At 41.7% G+C, this 18,174-nt stretch overlaps 2 protein-coding genes across 2 annotated transcripts in view; one reads left to right on the top strand and one right to left on the bottom strand.

Annotated features, from left to right (window-relative positions):
* LOC122563187 (protein C9orf135-like) overlaps positions 1–7,664 on the bottom strand; it is a 47,746-nt gene extending 40,082 nt beyond the window's left edge. Inside the window, exon 1 of the mRNA XM_043716724.1 lies at positions 7,567–7,664. The gene's annotated coding sequence lies outside the window, so the exon portion shown is untranslated. The remainder of the gene's footprint in view (positions 1–7,566) is intronic.
* The window catches only part of ptar1 (protein prenyltransferase alpha subunit repeat containing 1), a 42,852-nt gene continuing 25,744 nt past the window's right edge, over positions 1,067–18,174 (top strand). Inside the window, exons 1-5 of the mRNA XM_043716706.1 lie at positions 1,067–1,192; positions 1,605–1,880; positions 2,871–3,040; positions 6,904–6,970; positions 15,435–15,539. Of these exons, the coding sequence (XP_043572641.1) occupies positions 1,786–1,880; positions 2,871–3,040; positions 6,904–6,970; positions 15,435–15,539 (437 nt within the window). The 5' untranslated portion in view covers positions 1,067–1,192; positions 1,605–1,785. The remainder of the gene's footprint in view (positions 1,193–1,604; positions 1,881–2,870; positions 3,041–6,903; positions 6,971–15,434; positions 15,540–18,174) is intronic.

Below are 18,174 nucleotides of genomic sequence, written 5' to 3' on the forward strand. Positions count from 1 at the left end.
TCCATCACCGATGCTCAGTAGCAGCAGTGCATACTATCTACAAGATGCACTGCATAAATTCACCAAAAATCCTTCCAAACCCACAATCGCTTCCATCTAGAAGTACAAGGATAGCAGATATATGGGAACACCACCATCTTCCCGCTCCCCTCCAAGCCACTCACCATCCTTGGAAATGTATCACTTAGTCAAAATCCTGGAGTCACATTGTGGGTCAACCCACAGCAGGTGGACTACAGTAGTTCAAGAAGGCTGTTCAGTATCACTTTCTCAAGGGCAGTTAGGGACGAGCAACAAATCGTCAGCCAGTGATGCCCGCATCCCACAAATGAGTAACAAAAAGTTTGAAAAACATTCAAGGTCTCAATCTGTTCATGATCTCATTGAATTGTGGAAAAGGTTTGAGGGGTTGAATGGCCTCCTCTTTTTATTCTTTCCTCATTAACAGTATCCCTGCTCTTTGTGTCAACCATTCCATGTGGTAGCAAATTCCACATTCCCACTGTTCTTTGGTTACAGAAGCTTCTTCCGAATTTCCTATTTGACTTATTCCGGGACAGTCTTATTTTGATGGCCCTACATTTGTTCCACTCCACTACCTACCCTTTATGACTACCCTGCCAAAGCCACTCACAATTTTCAGGTGAATTTGTCACTGAGCCACAGAAAATAGGACATTTAGCTAAAAGTCTGACCAAATAGGTAGATTTTAAATGGCATCTTGATGGATGATACTTAAGGATGAGGAAGACAGAGAATATTCCAGAACTTGGCACGCAGGTATCTGAAAGCTGGAGCGATGAAAATGGAGGACATGTAATTGGCCATTCCAGGAATCTCCTCTCTGAACCTCTGCACCTCTTATGCCCCTTTAAAGATGTCCCTAGAATCTCTATGTCTTCAATCATTTGTATGCCACTTGTTCCAAAAGTTCCTAATTGTCAAATTTTGTCTGACAGTACTCATAAACTGCTGCTTGATAGTGTTAAAGGAGCTACATAAATGCAAGTTATTGTTCATGACATTGAAATAACTCAATGTTGCCCCCTGCAGTTAGTGTTAACACAAAATGGGTGGCCATTCAGCTCATCCTGTCTAGTCTGACATTCTTAACATCCAGCAGATGCTTGGATTTGAATTTCGAGCTTCCATCTTAGAGGCACGGTGATACCTGTGACACAAGACATGTCAGGTAAAGGTACATACGTCCTAGACACTATCACAGAGGGTATAAAGTAAGTGCTTTGGGCAGGTGACCCAGAATCGGATGGTTCTACCTCTGGGATTGGGTCCGAGCAAAATCGACAACCAAATTAATTGACCCTGAAGCCCGTTACGATGTCTTGGGGATGATTACAAGTCGCTATATAAATGCAATTGGTTTAGTTATAAATTACTTGTTTGCGAAGGGGGTTGCCATGGTGAGGGCAAATGGGGGTGGGGGAAATCAAGCCTTCCAAATGTTTACTCTTGGTGGATTTTTGAATTTCATCGTTGAGTTGAGCACCTAGTTATTTGGGAGGGTGTAAAAGTTGTCTGAATATAATCGGGGAGAAATGTTTCTTTTTCTTTTAAGTTGCAAATTCTGTCCTTTAAAATTGCAGAATCCCCAGGGCAGGGTTTGCAACCGGGTGCTGAAGGTAGACCTCTGCACCTTTCTGCTGCCCCGCTTTGTGTCTGTGTTTCAAGAACTTTTCAGTTCTCCCTTTGCGCCTTCTCCCTAAAAAAAAATACAAAATAAATGTTTGTCATGCCCCGGAAGTGTTGCTGCAGCCGGCGAGTTGAATGAGGAAGATGGCAGAGTCGGAAGAGGAGGTGGACGTTTTGGTTCAAAGGGTTGTCAAAGACATCGCCAACGCGTTCAGGAGGAACCCCAACATGTAAGTGCCGGCGTGCCGCAGCCCCGCGGGTGCATTGCCCACTGCCCGGGGGCGACACCACTGAGCTTCAGACAATAGCGCAGCCTGCTCAATCCTCACTGTCACTGGCTGTTTTAAAACAACCCAGGGCTGGGAAAAGGCAGTAAAAAGAGAGAGCCTGGCGTTAGCCTCCAAGAGTCCCTCCTCTCTGAACAGCATCAAACTTCAAAAGGGACCTTGTGCGTTTTTATTTCCAGATTGCAATCACAAACCGGCTGCTTTGCGGTCGCCGATGTAAACATCAGGGCACGATGCTGTTTTGTCCTTTTGTACATCTGAATTCTCTATCACTTGTGAATCCACTACGTGGGGTGGGGTGGGGTGGAAGAGGCTTGATTGTCTCCTGTGCCAAAGTGACCCACTGACCTTTTTTTTAAAAAAAAATTATAAAACACCCAGTTTTTTTTTCCCTCTGACATTCACATTGAAAAATATCATTGTAAACGTGACTGTTTCTGTTGCCCTTCCGAGAGGATTTGGGCATTTGTCAGTGCATTTCCAATCAGCTCATCTTTGTATGTTGATTTTTATTTTGCAATGGCTACAAAGGGGGGACGTTCATCCTTTTGACCTCGTCCTAGCTCTGTACAAGTTATCTAGTTGCGCTCTCTTTTTTTTAAATATATTGTTCTGTGGCCTAGTATTCGTTCTCCAATGCCTCCAGTGAATATGCCTCCACCACATTCTCAAACAAAGAGTTGCTGACCCCAGCCATTGTGTGAGGACTGATTTCCTTGTGTTACCTTTCATTATTTTGGCCATTCACTTTAAATTGGTGCCTCCTGTTTCTTGACCAATTCTGCCAATTGGAGCACTAACTGGATGTGCAAAGACCAACTTGAAAAGCAAATTCAATCACGGTTTACCTGTGAAAGTAGCCATTTTTACTTGTGCTTTGCTTCCTGTGTGGACATGGGGTGTTTTTAATTTTCTTTTCCTGTGTTTTTGCAGTGATGAAATTGGATTGATTCCATGTCTTGAAGCCCGGTACAATCGGAGTCCTATAGTTTTTGTTGAAAATAAGCTTGGTGTGGAAAGCTGGTGTGTTAAGCTCCTTCTACCCTGTGTCCATAGCAAACTTGTTCTCTATAGGCAACGAAAGCTGTGGTTAGACAGAGATGGTAAGTGATTGCTATTTTACTAACTGTTCAGCTAGACTTGCAATGAACAGTGAATTTCTTTTTTCTGTGACAGTATCCAATTTTTCAAGTATTGAAGCTCAGCGATAGTTTGCATTTATAGAAAACTTCAAAGGAACAGGGTTTAAAAAGGTTCTAAAATGGAATGTTGTCAAAACAAAATTTGACACCAAAACACTTGGCTAGCTGTATGAAAGCTTGGTCTCGGGAGTAGGTTTCAAGGACAGTGTTAAAGACACTGACGTGGAGATGTTCAGGGAGCACGTTGGTGAGCTTGGGGCCTTAATGACTGGAGGCATGGCCACCATTGGAGTGATTTATCAATCCAGGATTTACCAGGAGTCAGAATTGGAGGAGTATAGAGATCTCAGTTGTTGGATGGCTGGAGTAGATGAAGAAGGATTTGAAATTTGGGTCCCAAGTCGAAGTATTATGGGACTTAGGTGTGATGGTGTTCAGTAGTCAAATTAGTGGAGATATAAAGAAGTGCAACTGATCTTCCAGAAATAACTAGCTGATAAATGCAAGCGTGTGTATGTTGAGATGCCTTCTTAATGCAGGCCTATTTGATCTGGTTTTTGAAGTTTGAATTGTGCTTCATAAAAATCCACTTTCAAATTTATATGGTCTGTTTCCTGCGGCTGGGTAGTCTGTGTCTTTCCTATTCTGTATTATATCAGATTTCTCTAGCCTTGCAGTTTCTGTCTTTCTCCCCACGTGGTGGCATTCCCTTTCACTCAGTATTTCAGCCATAAATTCCTTGTGGTATTGCAACAAATGTTTTTTGGAACAACAATATAAAGTGCACCAACTGGGAATTTTGAAATGTTGTTCTTTCCTAAATGCTAGTTCCAGGTTGAAACTTCGTGCTAATTTTTTAAAACTTAATGCCAGTGATGACAGATAATCTGTCAATACTTGTACCTATTCAACGATAATGTTAAGTGTTGGGACCTGGAGAAATTAATGACTAAATTGTATAACCACTGAAAAATCTCTTTTTTTTTGTCGTTCTCTTTCTGGGTAGCCCCTCTCCCTAGTAATCAGATGCTAAATTGCCATTTTAGCTTTCAGGTTTCTATCTATACATATGCAGAATTGGCACATATCTTTACATTTTTCTATTTTTAAGAAGTAACAGGGTTAATTAAGTGGTTAAGTTGTGAAGGAGCAGCTATTGTAATCACAATGTGATTTTCTTTCTAGTCTCTATTTTAATGAGTAGCAAGTTTACAGAATGCTTTTCAGAATGATTACAGTTTATTAAAGAAGATGAGCACCTATTTTACAATCTCTATTATCAAAAGATTTTCATTTCTATTCCACAGTCACTCATGTTTTGATTTCTGTAATCTTTATCTCAGATCATAATATCAGTCCGAACAAGTGAATTTTATTTATGCCAAGCTCTGGTAAATGTAGTTTCATTGGAGCCTATCCTTGACTGACAAGAATTTATCAAGGCTGCAGGTGATGGAGAATTATAGTGAAGCCAAGTGTTCAACACAATGCATACACATGTGCAGGCACGAATGTGGTGAACCTGTTCCTGTTGCGGTTTCTGGGTTTTTTTCCCATCTGTACGTTGTTAGCTGTGACACTGAGCTTAGATTCTTGCTGCTGTGTCAGTTGGTTCCATTCCCTATCCAAAGACTCCAGCACAATCCAGTTTGGCACTCACTTTTCTGGGGAGTGCTGCACTATTGGAGATGCTGTCTTCCAGATGAGATACTGGCTACCCTCTCGGGTAGACATAAAGGTCTCAATGCATTATCCGTTTGAAGATCAGCAAGTCCTTTGTGTCCTGGATGTGCATTGGATCTTCAACCAACCTTGTGCTTTTGACAAAAGAAAACTTATTTAATCTTTGCCCAGCTACTGTTTCAGGGATCCTTTGCTTTGCACAAATCAGCTGCCATATTTTCTACACTGTGAAGTGATGACATTTCAAAGTTACTCCTTCTGTTGGACCCTTGTAAGCTTGTGAAAGGCACCATGTTATTTTCATTCTTAATCAACTCCTCTTCTTCTGATTGTGATCAGTACTATTGGTGTTGAGTCCTGGTCTTTGCCCCTTACTCCTGTTGTCTTCGGTCTAAGGACAGCAGTTAAAATGGAACCACTCATCAGTAGCACACAACAGTAGTAATGTGAATTCCTGTTTGCTGTCTAGATGTTTGTGCTGTCCTATAATAATATTGGTACAAAGAATATCATGGGAAGAAATTGAATTAGTGTTCTGATTTGCTGCACATCTTGGTCCATATCAGAATAAACACAAAGGCAAAATAATGTGAATTTTTAAAAATATAAATATTAAGTATTGTAAAAATCTGTTTCATGTTGATAACCTATTAATTAGAATCAAATATTCACTCTAAAGTTATTGTTAATCAGAAACCGTCAAAAGCCAAGAAATTGCACAAAACCAAGAAATTAGTACTTCCTCATTGAGACAGTTTCATGAAAACAGTTTCAAGATCTTTTCTCTCCTTGACTCTTCTTGAAAAATCATTCCATTTATTAATCTGGAGCTCTTCCAGATGTCTCTGCCCTATGCTTTCACTGGGTGCAGCATGTCCTGATTATGCAGCTTTATTAAAGGTTGCACTCCTCACTTGGCTGTTTTTTTTTAAACACTTTACTGTCTTGAGGTCACCTCGTCCTAGGGCAGAAAAAGACAGCGTCTTCAATCTTTGCTTCTTTTAGCTTTTGGACTCCTTTCTGAGCTCTTTAGCTTGAGCTGTCTCCTTGAGTGGCTGAACGGAGTGTAGCCCTGGTCTGACCATTGCAGTGAACAGTTTAGATCAAACCTCAAATTTCTTCATGTTTCTAATTTCTGACATCTGCATGTTTTTTCATTTTAAATGTAGCCATTGCCATTTAGTTTTTAAGCATTTTTTCTGACTGGATTACAACAATTTGAATTTATGTGGCACCTCTAACATATTCACACACCCCAAGACATTTTTCAAGAGCAAGCAGACAAAATTCGACACTGAGACACATAAGGATTTTTTGGGACACCTGACCAAAATGCTTTAGTTAAAAAGACAGGTCTTGAGGACAGGGATGGAGGTTTGGCGATGGAATTTCAGCTTAGTTCCAAGGTAACTGAAGCCTATCCACTAGTGGAGAAACAATTAAAAATCAGGATTGGGCAAGAGACCAGAATTGGTCATTAAAGGACATTATGGCGATGTTGAGGGTCGAGTCTAGAGAGGGATTTGAACACCAAGACGACAGGTTTGTGTTGTGGCATGAGAGGATAGAGAGGCCAGTAAGCTGAGGTGGTGATGGACGAGTAAGTTTGGGTTTTTTCTTCCACTGTGGAGTGCAGAGCTTCAGATGAGCTGAAGTTTACAAGGAATGGCAAGTGGGAAGCCAGCCACGAGGGTGGGTGCTGGAATCATTCAGTCTGCCACTTTAGCCATGGTTGAACATTCAGTTTGAGTAGCTGCCTGCTGTTTTGCTGAGATTTGGTGTGTAAACCAACATTTCTTTCTTCGAACGGGAGCATCCTGCATCATGGCCATCCTCACTCAATTGACAATCTGTATATTTATTCTTGTCTTGTAAGCAGTAATGAATTCTGATCCACCCCCAACTTTTCCAAATATAGCATTTTATAGCTCCTACATTGTAGAAAATTAGATTTTGAAGTTTGGAATAGCTGCAGCTTGATAATTTGCTAGTGTCTGCAACGGAATTGGATTTAATGGAAACCTGTTCAATTCCTGGCACAGATTTTTGATTCATTTTATGTGAATAGATGCTGTTAAATAAGATTGGTTAATACATTTTTGTTTCTTCCTCTCGCCCCCACATCTCTCCCTCCTCCTCAGCACTGACTGATCTCACTTGTACTCTGCTGCTTCTAAATCCAGACTTCACAACTGCCTGGAATGTCAGGTATGTCACAGTCAGCAAATGTCAATATCCATGGCTGATTCGGATCCGAAACCTGACTCCACCGTGGCATTTATGACTAATTAATGTCTTTTAAAAGCTGTTGTGTTGTTCGCTCGTGGTGGAGTTACTTTCTGAAATTAGGGAAACTACATACCTTGCATTTATATGGCACCATTCAGAAAGTGCCAAAGCCAGTTATGACTGAAAATTACTGTCACAAAGAGCAGTCAAATAATTTGTGCTCCGTAACCTGACACAAAAACGCACTGGATAACGAACAAATAAAATCTGTTAAGGGGTAGGTTTCGATCAAGATACCAGGAAGGACTCCCTGGCTCCCTTTTCTATTTTGCTTGAGTAGCAGCAATAGGATCTTTTTGATGGGACTGAAAGGGAAAGACATTATCTTATTGGAGCACATTTCAACCAGGCTTCTCCAGCACCCCAAAAGATTTTGTACTGTTTTCAGTTCCCAATTTTTTTTTTCCCCAATAGTGGTTTACACTGTGACAGGGAGGAGGCAGAGCAGGTTGGAGTTCCACAGAAGTTTGTGATTTATTTCAGAGTTACTTAATTAAGGAAAAAAAGTTGCAAACCTCTGATTTAGTGTTTCATCTATAAGCTAGCAGCTCCATCGAATCAGCATTCCTCGGGTACTCCACTCGCTATATCCGTCTAGGTATCGTGCTAAAGTTTCTGGAGTGGGTCTTAAGAGTCATACAGCACGGAAATAGACCCTGCAGTTCACCCAATGGATGCCGACCATAATCCCACACTAAACTAGTTCCACCTGCCTTCACTTACGGTGGCTCAGTGGTTAGCACTGCTGCCTCACAGCACCAGGGTCCCAGGTTCGATTCCAGCCTCTGACAACTGTCTGTGTGTAATGTTTGCACATTCTCCCCGTGTCTGCATAGGTTTCCTCCGGGTGCTCCGGTTTCCTCCCACAGTCCAAAGATGTGTAGGTTAGGTGAATTAGGCAATTTAGCATAGCCATAGTGTTAGGTACATTAGTCAAAGGGAAATGGGTCTGGGTGGGTTACTGTTTGGAGGGTCGGTGTGGACTTGTTGGGCTGAAGGGCCTGTTTCCACACTGTAGGGAATCTAATCTAATCTAATTATATCCCTCCATACATTTCTTACTGATGTTGTAACTGTACTGGCATCCACCACTGCCCCTGGAAGTTATTCCACACACGAATCTGTTTGTTTCTCTTTTTTTAAAGAAAAGCCCCCTATGTCTTTTTTAAAATCATGCTCCTTTCATCTGAGCCAGAAAGTTCTGGCTTGAAGATGGTGGAGCCCTACCCACAAGAATGGAATTAAAATTGCCTTTCTGTATCGACCAAGAATATTGGCATGTAACATTATTTTTCTGATGGTAATTAATTGATGCTGCAGAATTAGGCACTGATAACTCCAGTACTAATGTTCTGAGGATTCCACTTGAAACTCCCTTAACACAAAGGATGGTAAAATTAACCCATTTCCATTAATGTTGCTTGGGCCAAGTGGAAGACTTGATGGCACAATAAATGGATGGATGTTAGAAAATGATTTGAATGAGGAACCAGGCGTCTATCCCTACTGTTTTCTGCAGGCTGCTGGTGACTGATCATTGCAGCTCACAGGACGAAATTGTATAGCACTTTTTTTTTAATGTAGCAAGAATTGCAAAGGACCTTTTATGGGGTGATGGTGGTGTAGTGGTGATGTTATTGGGCTAAGTTACTGCAGATGCTGGAATCTGTACTGAAAATAAAAATGCTGGAAATCACAATGGGTCAGGCAGTATCCATGGAGAGGGAGAGAGAGCAAATTAATGTTTTGAGTCTAGATGAGGGTTATCTAGACTCTAAGGATTAGCTTGTGCGCTCCCTCTGTCCATGGATGCTGCCTGATCATTGATTTCTAGTATTTTTTTGTTTCAGTAATCCAGGGGCCCAGGCTAATGTTGTAAAGTCATGGGATCAAATGGCACCACTGTGCTGCTTAAATTTAACCAATAAAAATTAAATTGAGAATTGAAAGGCAATCAAACTACTTGTTGTAAAAACTCACCTGCTTCATTCATATCCTTTTAGAGAAGCAAATCTGCCACCCTTGCTTAGTATGGGCCTGCAACAAGGTAAAACAATTAACTCGGGCAAAAAAAAACAGAAGTTGCTGGAAAAGCTCAGCAGATCTGGCAGCATCTGTGAGGAGAAATCAGAGTTAACATTTTGCATCTGGTTACCCTTCCTAGTTGGAGACAGAAAAGACTGCAGATGCTGGAATCCAAAGTAGACAGACAGGAGGCTGGACAAACACAGCAAGCCAGGCAGCATCAGGAGGTGGAAAAGGTGGTGCAGAGTCTTGACTCGAAACTTCGACTTCTCCACTACCTGAGCTGCATGGCCTGCTGTGTTCATCCAGCATCCTGTTTGGCTGTGTTGAAATAGGCATAGCAAGGCAACTGTACAAGGACAGTTAGGAATGGGTAACAATGATACCCATGTCCCATGAAAGAAGTTTTTTAAAGAATCACAGGAGAGATTATTCAACAAAACTTGATACAGTGCCAGATGAAAGACTGGAACAAAAATCTTGGTTAGGGTGACACGTTGGCTCAGTGGTTAGCACTGCTGCCTCGCAGCGCCAGGGACCAAGCTTCAATTCCCACCTCTGGCAACGGTCTGTGTGGAGTTTGCACATTCTCCCCATGTCAGTGTGGGTTTCCCACAGGTGCTCCTGCTTCCTCCCACAATCCAAAGTTGTGCAGGTTAGGTGAATTGACCATGCTAAATTGCCCGTACTGTTGGGTGCATTAGTCAGGGGTAAATATGGTGTGGGTGAGCGGGTCTGGGTGGGTTTCTCTTCGGAGGGTTAGTGTGGACATCTTGGGCTGAAGGGCCTGTTTCCATACTGTAGGGAGGCTAATCTAAGAAGTAGATTTTAAGCAGTGTCATAAAGGAGGATCGAGAGGTTTTGGGAAGGGAGTATGAGCTTAGGGCTCAGGTGACTGAAGAGACAGTGCTGTTGATGGTGGCGTGATTAACATCAAAAATGCACTGGAGATCAGAATTGAAGGAGCAATTCAATCTGCTTAACTAAAAACGTTTGGGCAGAATTTAAGACGATGCAAGGATTTGAGAACAATGTTTTAATGCTTTCTAGACTGGATTTTAATTAGTCAGGAACTCCCCATCACTTGTGACTTGCTTTGACATAAAAGAGCCTCATTACATCCTATACTTGCTTCTGGGACGTGTGGCTAGCACAGAGTAAAACCTGCTGACCCCTGAAGCAAATTGTTGGTAGGCACCAGAGTTAAAAGGCCCACCTTGGTTCTATGGCACTCAATCTCAGTTATTTTAGAAGCTGTTGGGTCCTTTAGCCCCCACCCTCCCACTCCATGCCACCTCATGCAATAAATACTGCAGGAAGACCATAAGTCATAGCAGCAGAAATTAGGCCTTTCAGCCCATCAAATCTGGTCCACTATTCAATCATGGCTGAAAAATTTCTCAGCCTCATTTTCCCACCTATTCCCCGTAACCCTTGATCCCTTTGACAATCAAGAATCTATCTAAGTCCATTTTAAATACATTCAATGACCTGGCAGTAGCAGTGAATTCCATAAATTCACCACTCTCTGATCGAAGAAGTTTCTCCTTATCTCCAATGTAAACGGCCTTGTCTTTACTCTCAGGCTATGCCCTCTGGTTCTAGTCTCCCCTACCAATGGAAACATCTTCCCAACATCCACTCTGTCCAGGTCATTCAGTATTCTGTATGTTTCCTTTAGATCTCCCCTCATCCTTCTAAACTCCGAGTGTAAACCCAGAGGCCTGAAATGTTCCTCGTGTTAAGTTTTTCGTTCCTGGGACTATTCTCGTGAATCTCCACTGAACATGCTCCAGGGCTAGTACATCCTTCCTGAGATAGGAAAACTGTGCACAATACTCCCAATGTGGCCTGACCAGAGCCTCAGAAGTACATCCCTGCTTTTATATTCAAGTCCTCTTAAAAATAACTGCCATCATTGCATTTGCCTTCCTAACTACTGACTCAATCTGCAAGTTTACCTTGAGAGAATCCTGGACTAGAACTCCTAAGTCTCTTTGCACTTCAGACTTCTGAACTTCTTCCCATTTAGAAAATAGTCCATGCCTCTCTTCTTCCTACCAAACTGCATGACCTCACACTTTCCCACGTTAGACTCCATCTGCCACTTCTTTGCCCACTCTCCTAAACTGTCCAGATGCTTCTGCAGCCTCCCCTCCCCAACCATGCCACCGGTCCCTCTATCTGTCTTTGTATCATCTGCAAACGTAGCCAGAGTGCCCTCAGTTCCATCATCTAGATCGTTAATGTATAAAGTGAAAAGCTGTGGTTCCAACACTGAGCCTTGTGCAGCACCACGTGTCACCGGCTGCCACCCTGAGAAGGATTTTAATTGTAAACTTCTACAAGAGAGCTCTCCCCTCCGCACACTTGCTTCTGAAAAAAAAGTCAGTGTGAAAAGCATTCAAGGATTTCCCCCCCCCCCCCCACCACTGCTCAATTTGTCATAGAAAACATCAAGCACTTATTCAGTAACTGCATCAAAGACAATTGATCCTTTAATACTCTTTCAAATTGAGCTAAGACCACCTGCTGAGGAATGGTTCTGAAACTTGGCCAAGCATTCATAATAGGAGAAAGTGAGGACTGCAGATGCTGGAGATCAGAGCTGAAAATGAGTTGCTGGAAAAGCGCAGCAGGTCAGGCAGCATCCAAGGAGGAGAGGGCTCATGCCTGAAATGTCGATTCTCCTGCTCCTTGGATGCTGCCTGACCTGCGCTTTTCCAGCAACACATTTTCAGCAAGCATTCATAATCTCAGTAACTGCCCTTGGGAGATGTCAGCAGTGAACACTACTGAAGCTGCAGGAATAAATGGTATTAACTTTCTATAACCTACACTAGGTGGCACTTTGATCCAGGTAGGCCAGCAGAAGATGGCTCTAAAGGGGGGGCTTCAACATTTTATTTCATCTTGAATAGGCTGGACATTTAAATCACTTTGAATTGTGACAGCGCAATAAATTTTGTTTTTAATCAGCCCTTTTAAGGGCATCTATGTCTATTCCATAAATTTGGGACTCTCACACTGCAGATTAAGACATCTGAAACAGCGGTCCATTTGAACACTGTGCTAATTTCAAATAGTCAGGTTAAGCTTGTTTCATGTCCCCATTCGCTGCCCCTAGAAAATGAAGTTGGGGTCTATTGGCAATGCGGGATGGACTCCTGCATCCAGGTCCCTGCCTGCCACATTGAAAAGTCAGTCAGCTTGGTTCCACGAAAATCCAGTCCTTTGACTGTGAATAGCAGCTGAGAGTTGAAATCCAACCACTACCAGAAAAGTGTAAATTTTGAGCTTAATAGGAGTGTATTCAGTAGCTTTATTCTGTTTGGCTTCCTCCCGAATCGTACCTAAATTGCTTGCTTTTCTAAATGTTATGACTTATTTAAATTTATAAACATAGATGTATGACTTGTGAATGAGTGAGTGTATAGATATAGACACCAGATATTGGATAACCATGGAGATTCAGGGAAGGCATCTTTACTTGTCTGTGGTTTTTCTTCTCCGTCTACCCTCCGTTTCACTCTCCCTCCTTTCTTTTCTCTACCCAGAACTTGGACAGTAATTGTCTTGAGCCTGTTTAGTCTAAGAGTAGTAATCTTATTAAAATTAAGAGCTGTATTTACTTTTCCCGAACCATGTGCAGTGTATGTGTCTCTGGTTCTGTGATGTGAAGATGCTGGTGTTGGACTGGGGCGGATAAAGTCAGAAGTCATATGACACCAGGTTATAATCTAACCGGTTTATTGGAAATCACAAGTTTTTGGGGTGCTGCTCCTTCCCCTGACAAAGGAGCACCGCTCCAAAAGCATATCATTTCCAATTAACCTGCTGGCCTATAACCTGGTGTCCTGTGGCTTCTGACTCTCTGATTCTGGACAGCTAAAAAAGCTTTGAGTGGGAGGGAATTTCATGTGTGCCAATGTGTATACTTTAAAGGCAACTTTGAACCCTGCTGCTTCAATTCAGAACTTTTCACTGTGGCTGACCCTCTGATTTGAATTTTTTTTTTTCAAATTTTACCATCTATAGATAATGGATATAGGTTTGCTGGCTGAGCTGCAAGTTTCATTTTCAAAATGAACCTTCCAGCTCAGCGAGCAAACCTACATCCCAGAACTTCAACTTGAGCTATCATTCTGAACTCGCTAATGTATAGATAAAGTTGTAATACAGCGTTAAAGCTAGGAATTGTAGGACAGTAAGGAATACACAGTGAGTGGCATTGTACAGCTAGATTTTCATATTTACGAACACATGGGATTAATTAAATAGCTCTTTCAAATAGCATGGATATGATGGATCAAATGGTCTCCTTTCTTTTCATGCTGTAGAATACTAGGTCTTGGAACAGGCTCTGATTTGCCTGCTCAGAGACTCTGCTGAGTTGAATTGATTACTGGCAGTGCAGGTCATGTTTGGGTCTAAGTTTCAAGGCTGGAAGATAGTGCCGTAGTGGTAATTTCACTGGGCTAGAAATCCAGCAGCTCATGCTAATGCTGTGGGGACACTACCACTACAGCCAGTACAATCCAGATTTGGTTCATAAAAACCTGGAATAGAAAGGTAGTCTCAGCAAAAGTGACCAGTACTGCCTTCTCATTTAAAAATCCATCCAATTCCCTAATGTTTATTTAATTCAAAACTGCCACCTTTTGCCTGGTCTAGCCTCCACAGGATTCCAAGCCCACAGCAATGTGCTGGTCTCTTGACTGTTCTCTGAATAGTCTAGCAAGTCCAATCAGTTCGAGGGCAATTAAGGATGGACAAGAGCGACTCTCCTATCCCATGAACAAGTAGAAGAGAGGTAATTGTGGCAAATATTGAGCCAGCCTCCACCCCAATCTGATTCTGGCCAGTAAAATGTGGGTAATGAAACGGGCACATAATTGGTCACTGACTCATGCATGAGTGAGTGTTGCATGCAGATGGACAAAGGAAACCTGCTTTCTAGTACCTGTGTTACTCGATAAGGTGTCATTCTTTCCCAGAATTCAGAATATAAAACTACAGACCGTCTGGAGTCTGTATAATCTAATTGTATTTTAATATCGAGAACTTTACTCGAGAATGGACGTTTTACACTAGGATTGAGGAGCAATTGTCTGACCTGGTTCAGAATTTTACATGGTTGCTATGATTACATTGGCCGAAAAACTCTACGGTAATGGAGACAGTTTTATGTGAATTGAGTCGGGAGGTCATGTGGCTGTACAGGACATTGGTTAGGCCACTGTTGGAATGTTGCGTGCAATTCTGGTCTCCTTCCTATCGGAAAGATGTTGTGAAACTTGAAAGGGTTCAGAAAAGATTTACAAGGATGTTGCCAGAGTTGGAGGATTTGAGCTATAGGGAGAGGCTGAACAGGCTGGGGCTGTTTTCCCTGGAGCGTCGGAGGCTGAGGGGTGACCTTATAGAGGTTTACAAAATTGAGGGGCATCGATATGGTAAAGTCTTTTCCCTGGAGTTGGGGAGTCGAGAACTAGAGGGCATAGGTTTAGGGTGAGAGGGGAAAGATATAAAAGAGACTTAAGGGGCAACTTTTTCAAGCAGAGGGTGGTACATGTATGGAATGAGCTGCCAGAGGAAGTAGTGGAGGCTGTTACAATTGCAACATTTAAAAGGCATTTGGATGGGTATATGAATAGGAAGGGTTTGGAGGAATATGGGCCAAGTGCTGACAGGTGGGACTAGGTTGGGTTGGGATATCTGGTTGGCATGGACGGGTTGGAGCGAAGGGTCTATTTCCATGCTGTACATCTGACTCTATGACAGGAGTTAAATCCCACACATACTTGCCCCGAAGTATCCTATTGCCCATTTCAGACAGCAAGGAAGAGTCAACCATGTTGATGTCTTGACTGGAGTCTCAGGCAGACCTGATAAGGATGTTAGGCTTCCTTCCCAGAAGGATATTTAGTGGCATAAATTTTTCTTGTGACCATCTAATTGCTGCTTGATCCCATTTTTGTTTATTGCTACCAGTATTTAATTGCTAGGTTCTGTTTGTTCTTGTTTAACAAATGCTAATCTCAAATGTTAAACCTGCAATGTTGGGATTTTGAACACTGTCTCTCATTCTCTGAAATGTTAAACTAAGTCTCCAAGTTACTATTATAAGCAGCTAAAACTAAAAAGACTGATTTAATTGTTATTGTAGAAAACCAATTAAAATACTGACATATTAATATTCACAAAAATGATCTTGCTGATACTATCATTGACGTGTGTTTAATGTATCTAACATCGACTTGACAGTTGTGTCTGTGCTTGCTTTTTATTTGCCTAATTCTAATAACTGGAATCTACTTCATTTGATAACATGAGAGAATGATCCTGAAATATTTTCCAGAAAGGAACTGGTGCAGTTGGGAGCTTTAGATCCATTTAAGGATTTGTATCTCGGAAAATTGGCCTTAACAAAGTTCCCTAAAAGTCCAGAAACTTGGATTCACAGGTTTGTAAAAGAACACATTGTGCAATATTTTTGAAATGTTATTTGAATTATTTCAAATGTAATAGAACTTTTCTTTTCTGTCCATTTTAATGTCTCACCTAGAATGTTTTAGTTGTATTACTTGAGAAACTGTTGTTCGCAAATACTCTTGGTGGGATCAAGGATGGCACTTTTTTTTTTAACTTGCTTCACAGGAGGCATTTTATTTGAGTAAAATATTTGTCCCACTCTTGCTTCTTAGCTTCCCCCAATCCCCATCTGTCTGATTTCTATATCTCTGCTCCCCGGATTATAAGATTGCCATTATCATAATGGGAACATAGGGGGCGATTCAGCCTGTTGAATTTCTTTTCTTCCTTGAGTTGTGGCAAATCCGACAATTGTCACCCATCCCAGATTATCCTTGAACCGAGTCGATTATTCAGCTGTATTAGATGACTGTAAAGAGTGAACTATGGTTCGGAAGTAGACCAGACCACTTAGGGATGGCAGATTTCTGTTCTTCAGGGATGTTGTCAAATCCTATTCAGTTCACTAATGGTCACTGATGGTTGCCACCGTGGTCAGCACTTCCGAGACTAGTTTTTAATTTCTCATTTTTATTATTTGAATTTAAATTCCACCAGTTTCCATGTCGGGATCTGAGCCTCTGTCAGAGCATTAGCTTGGTCCTCTAGTCCAGTGATATCATTCTGACTGTTACCTCCCATTGCTGATCTGTATTCTAGCTTCACCTGCCAATGTTGACATACCTATTGATACTCTTGGCCAATATCTGTAAATCTCTGGTTTTAAATGGATGAATTGTCCCAACTTTCTTTTTTAAGGGGGTGGTGGTGGTTTTGTTTGGTGGGAAGAACGTCTTCCGCTCACTGGAATTGGCTACTGCCCAGGTGTGACTCTGCTGGAGATTTTTCTTTCTGTGAGATTCAATATCCTCCACTTGCACAGTTTGAAAGTCTATGATGGCTGAGCGCGACATGATGGGTAACATTTCCCCAGTCTATTGCACTTAAACTGCATGTTCCAATGTTCAGTGTCACCATGCCCCTGTAGTGTGTGAATGAAATATGTTTGCTGAAATGTCTTGAGGTCACTCTCTATCTCATTAATTCTTTCTGCTTTTAGATGGGGAGTGGGGGAGCGGAAACAACCTTTGATGGCTCAGTGAAGCTCCTAACCAGCATGGACGAGAGCTGAATGTTAATTAATAGCTTTCTTTCTCCTGACTAACACAATTGCTCAGCACATGGTTATAAAATTAACTTGGCTAAAGTCATATTCTTCCACCTATGACTAGAAAACACCACCTTGTTCTTTATGTAAAGAATATTTATTTGCTTCAGTTAGGAACAGGAGATGGCAAATAGCCTTTCAAGCATGTTTTGTCAATCAGGGACTTCCTGTCCGAACTCTGTGTACTTGTTTGTAATTCGCACTGCACAGCATCAGACACTTCTGAGAATTCAGTTCTTGCACTGCTGCTGGAATCTTAGTTTTATGTCAAACCTTGACTTCAGAAAGACATTTTCTTTCCCAATAATATTAGAGGCTAAATATTAGTGCCTTGATGGTCCCCTTTTGTAAGTGTTAATCTGCTGAGTTAAGATTCGTATAATACAATTGAAATGTGATTTATGAACAGGAATGATACCCTCTTTCTCCCGTCTCTTTCTGTCTTCACTAACCCCTCCCCTGACCCATCACGCTGTCCTCCTCCCCCCCACCCACCATGTCTGTGGTACCTTGTGTATCGCAATATATAAACCCCATCCCCCACCGAAGGAGATTTAAAATCCTCGGCCAAACAAGCAAGAGGATAATTCTGATAAATTCCTCTTTCTGTTGTCTTAGTGACCAAATCTAACCCAGATCATTACTCTGACCATAATAACGAAAGCTCTTTTCAATCTATTCAATAGACTATTCAGCTTGCTTTATCATTCAATAAGATCATGTCTAATTTGACTTGAGTCTCACCCCAACTTATCTGTCTGTCCCACGTTCCCTTGTCAATCAAAAATCCATCCAAATAAGCCTTAAATGTATTCCATGCCCCAGCCCCCAATGCTCTCTGGAGCAGAGAATTCCACACTACGTACACTCCGAAATTCCTCCTCCTCCTCAATCTTAGAGACCCCTAAATGAAGTACCTCTGGGTGGAACTCTCCGCGAGAGAAACATTTTGGGCCAATTCAAAAGTGTTTTATTTTGGGGAGGAACAAAATTTTGGCTCACTTTCCTCTTTTTTTAATTTAATGCTTGATTACAACAACTTGTGTTTATTTCGCACTTTTTTTATTGTTTATAAAATATTCCAAAGTGTTTCACAGGTCATATTATAAGATAAAGTGTGACATTTAGCCACATAATAATTGAATCAGATGACAAGGAGGTTGGTTTTAAAGGGCATTTTAAGAGGTGTCAAGAATGAATTTCAAAACTTGAAATTGCTCAGGGAATTGAAACATAGTCATTGATGATGAAACAATTCAAATCCTGGATGTGCGAGCGGCCAGAATTAGAGGAGCAGAGATCTGAGTGGTGAGCAGAAAGCGATTAGAAAGATGGGGAGACTAGGTATTGCACCTGCACATCCATCAATATCATTTATTGTATCTGTTGCTCCCAATGC

The sequence above is a fragment of the Chiloscyllium plagiosum genome, chromosome 2 (assembly GCF_004010195.1).
Source record: "Chiloscyllium plagiosum isolate BGI_BamShark_2017 chromosome 2, ASM401019v2, whole genome shotgun sequence".
NCBI lineage: Eukaryota > Metazoa > Chordata > Chondrichthyes > Orectolobiformes > Hemiscylliidae > Chiloscyllium > Chiloscyllium plagiosum.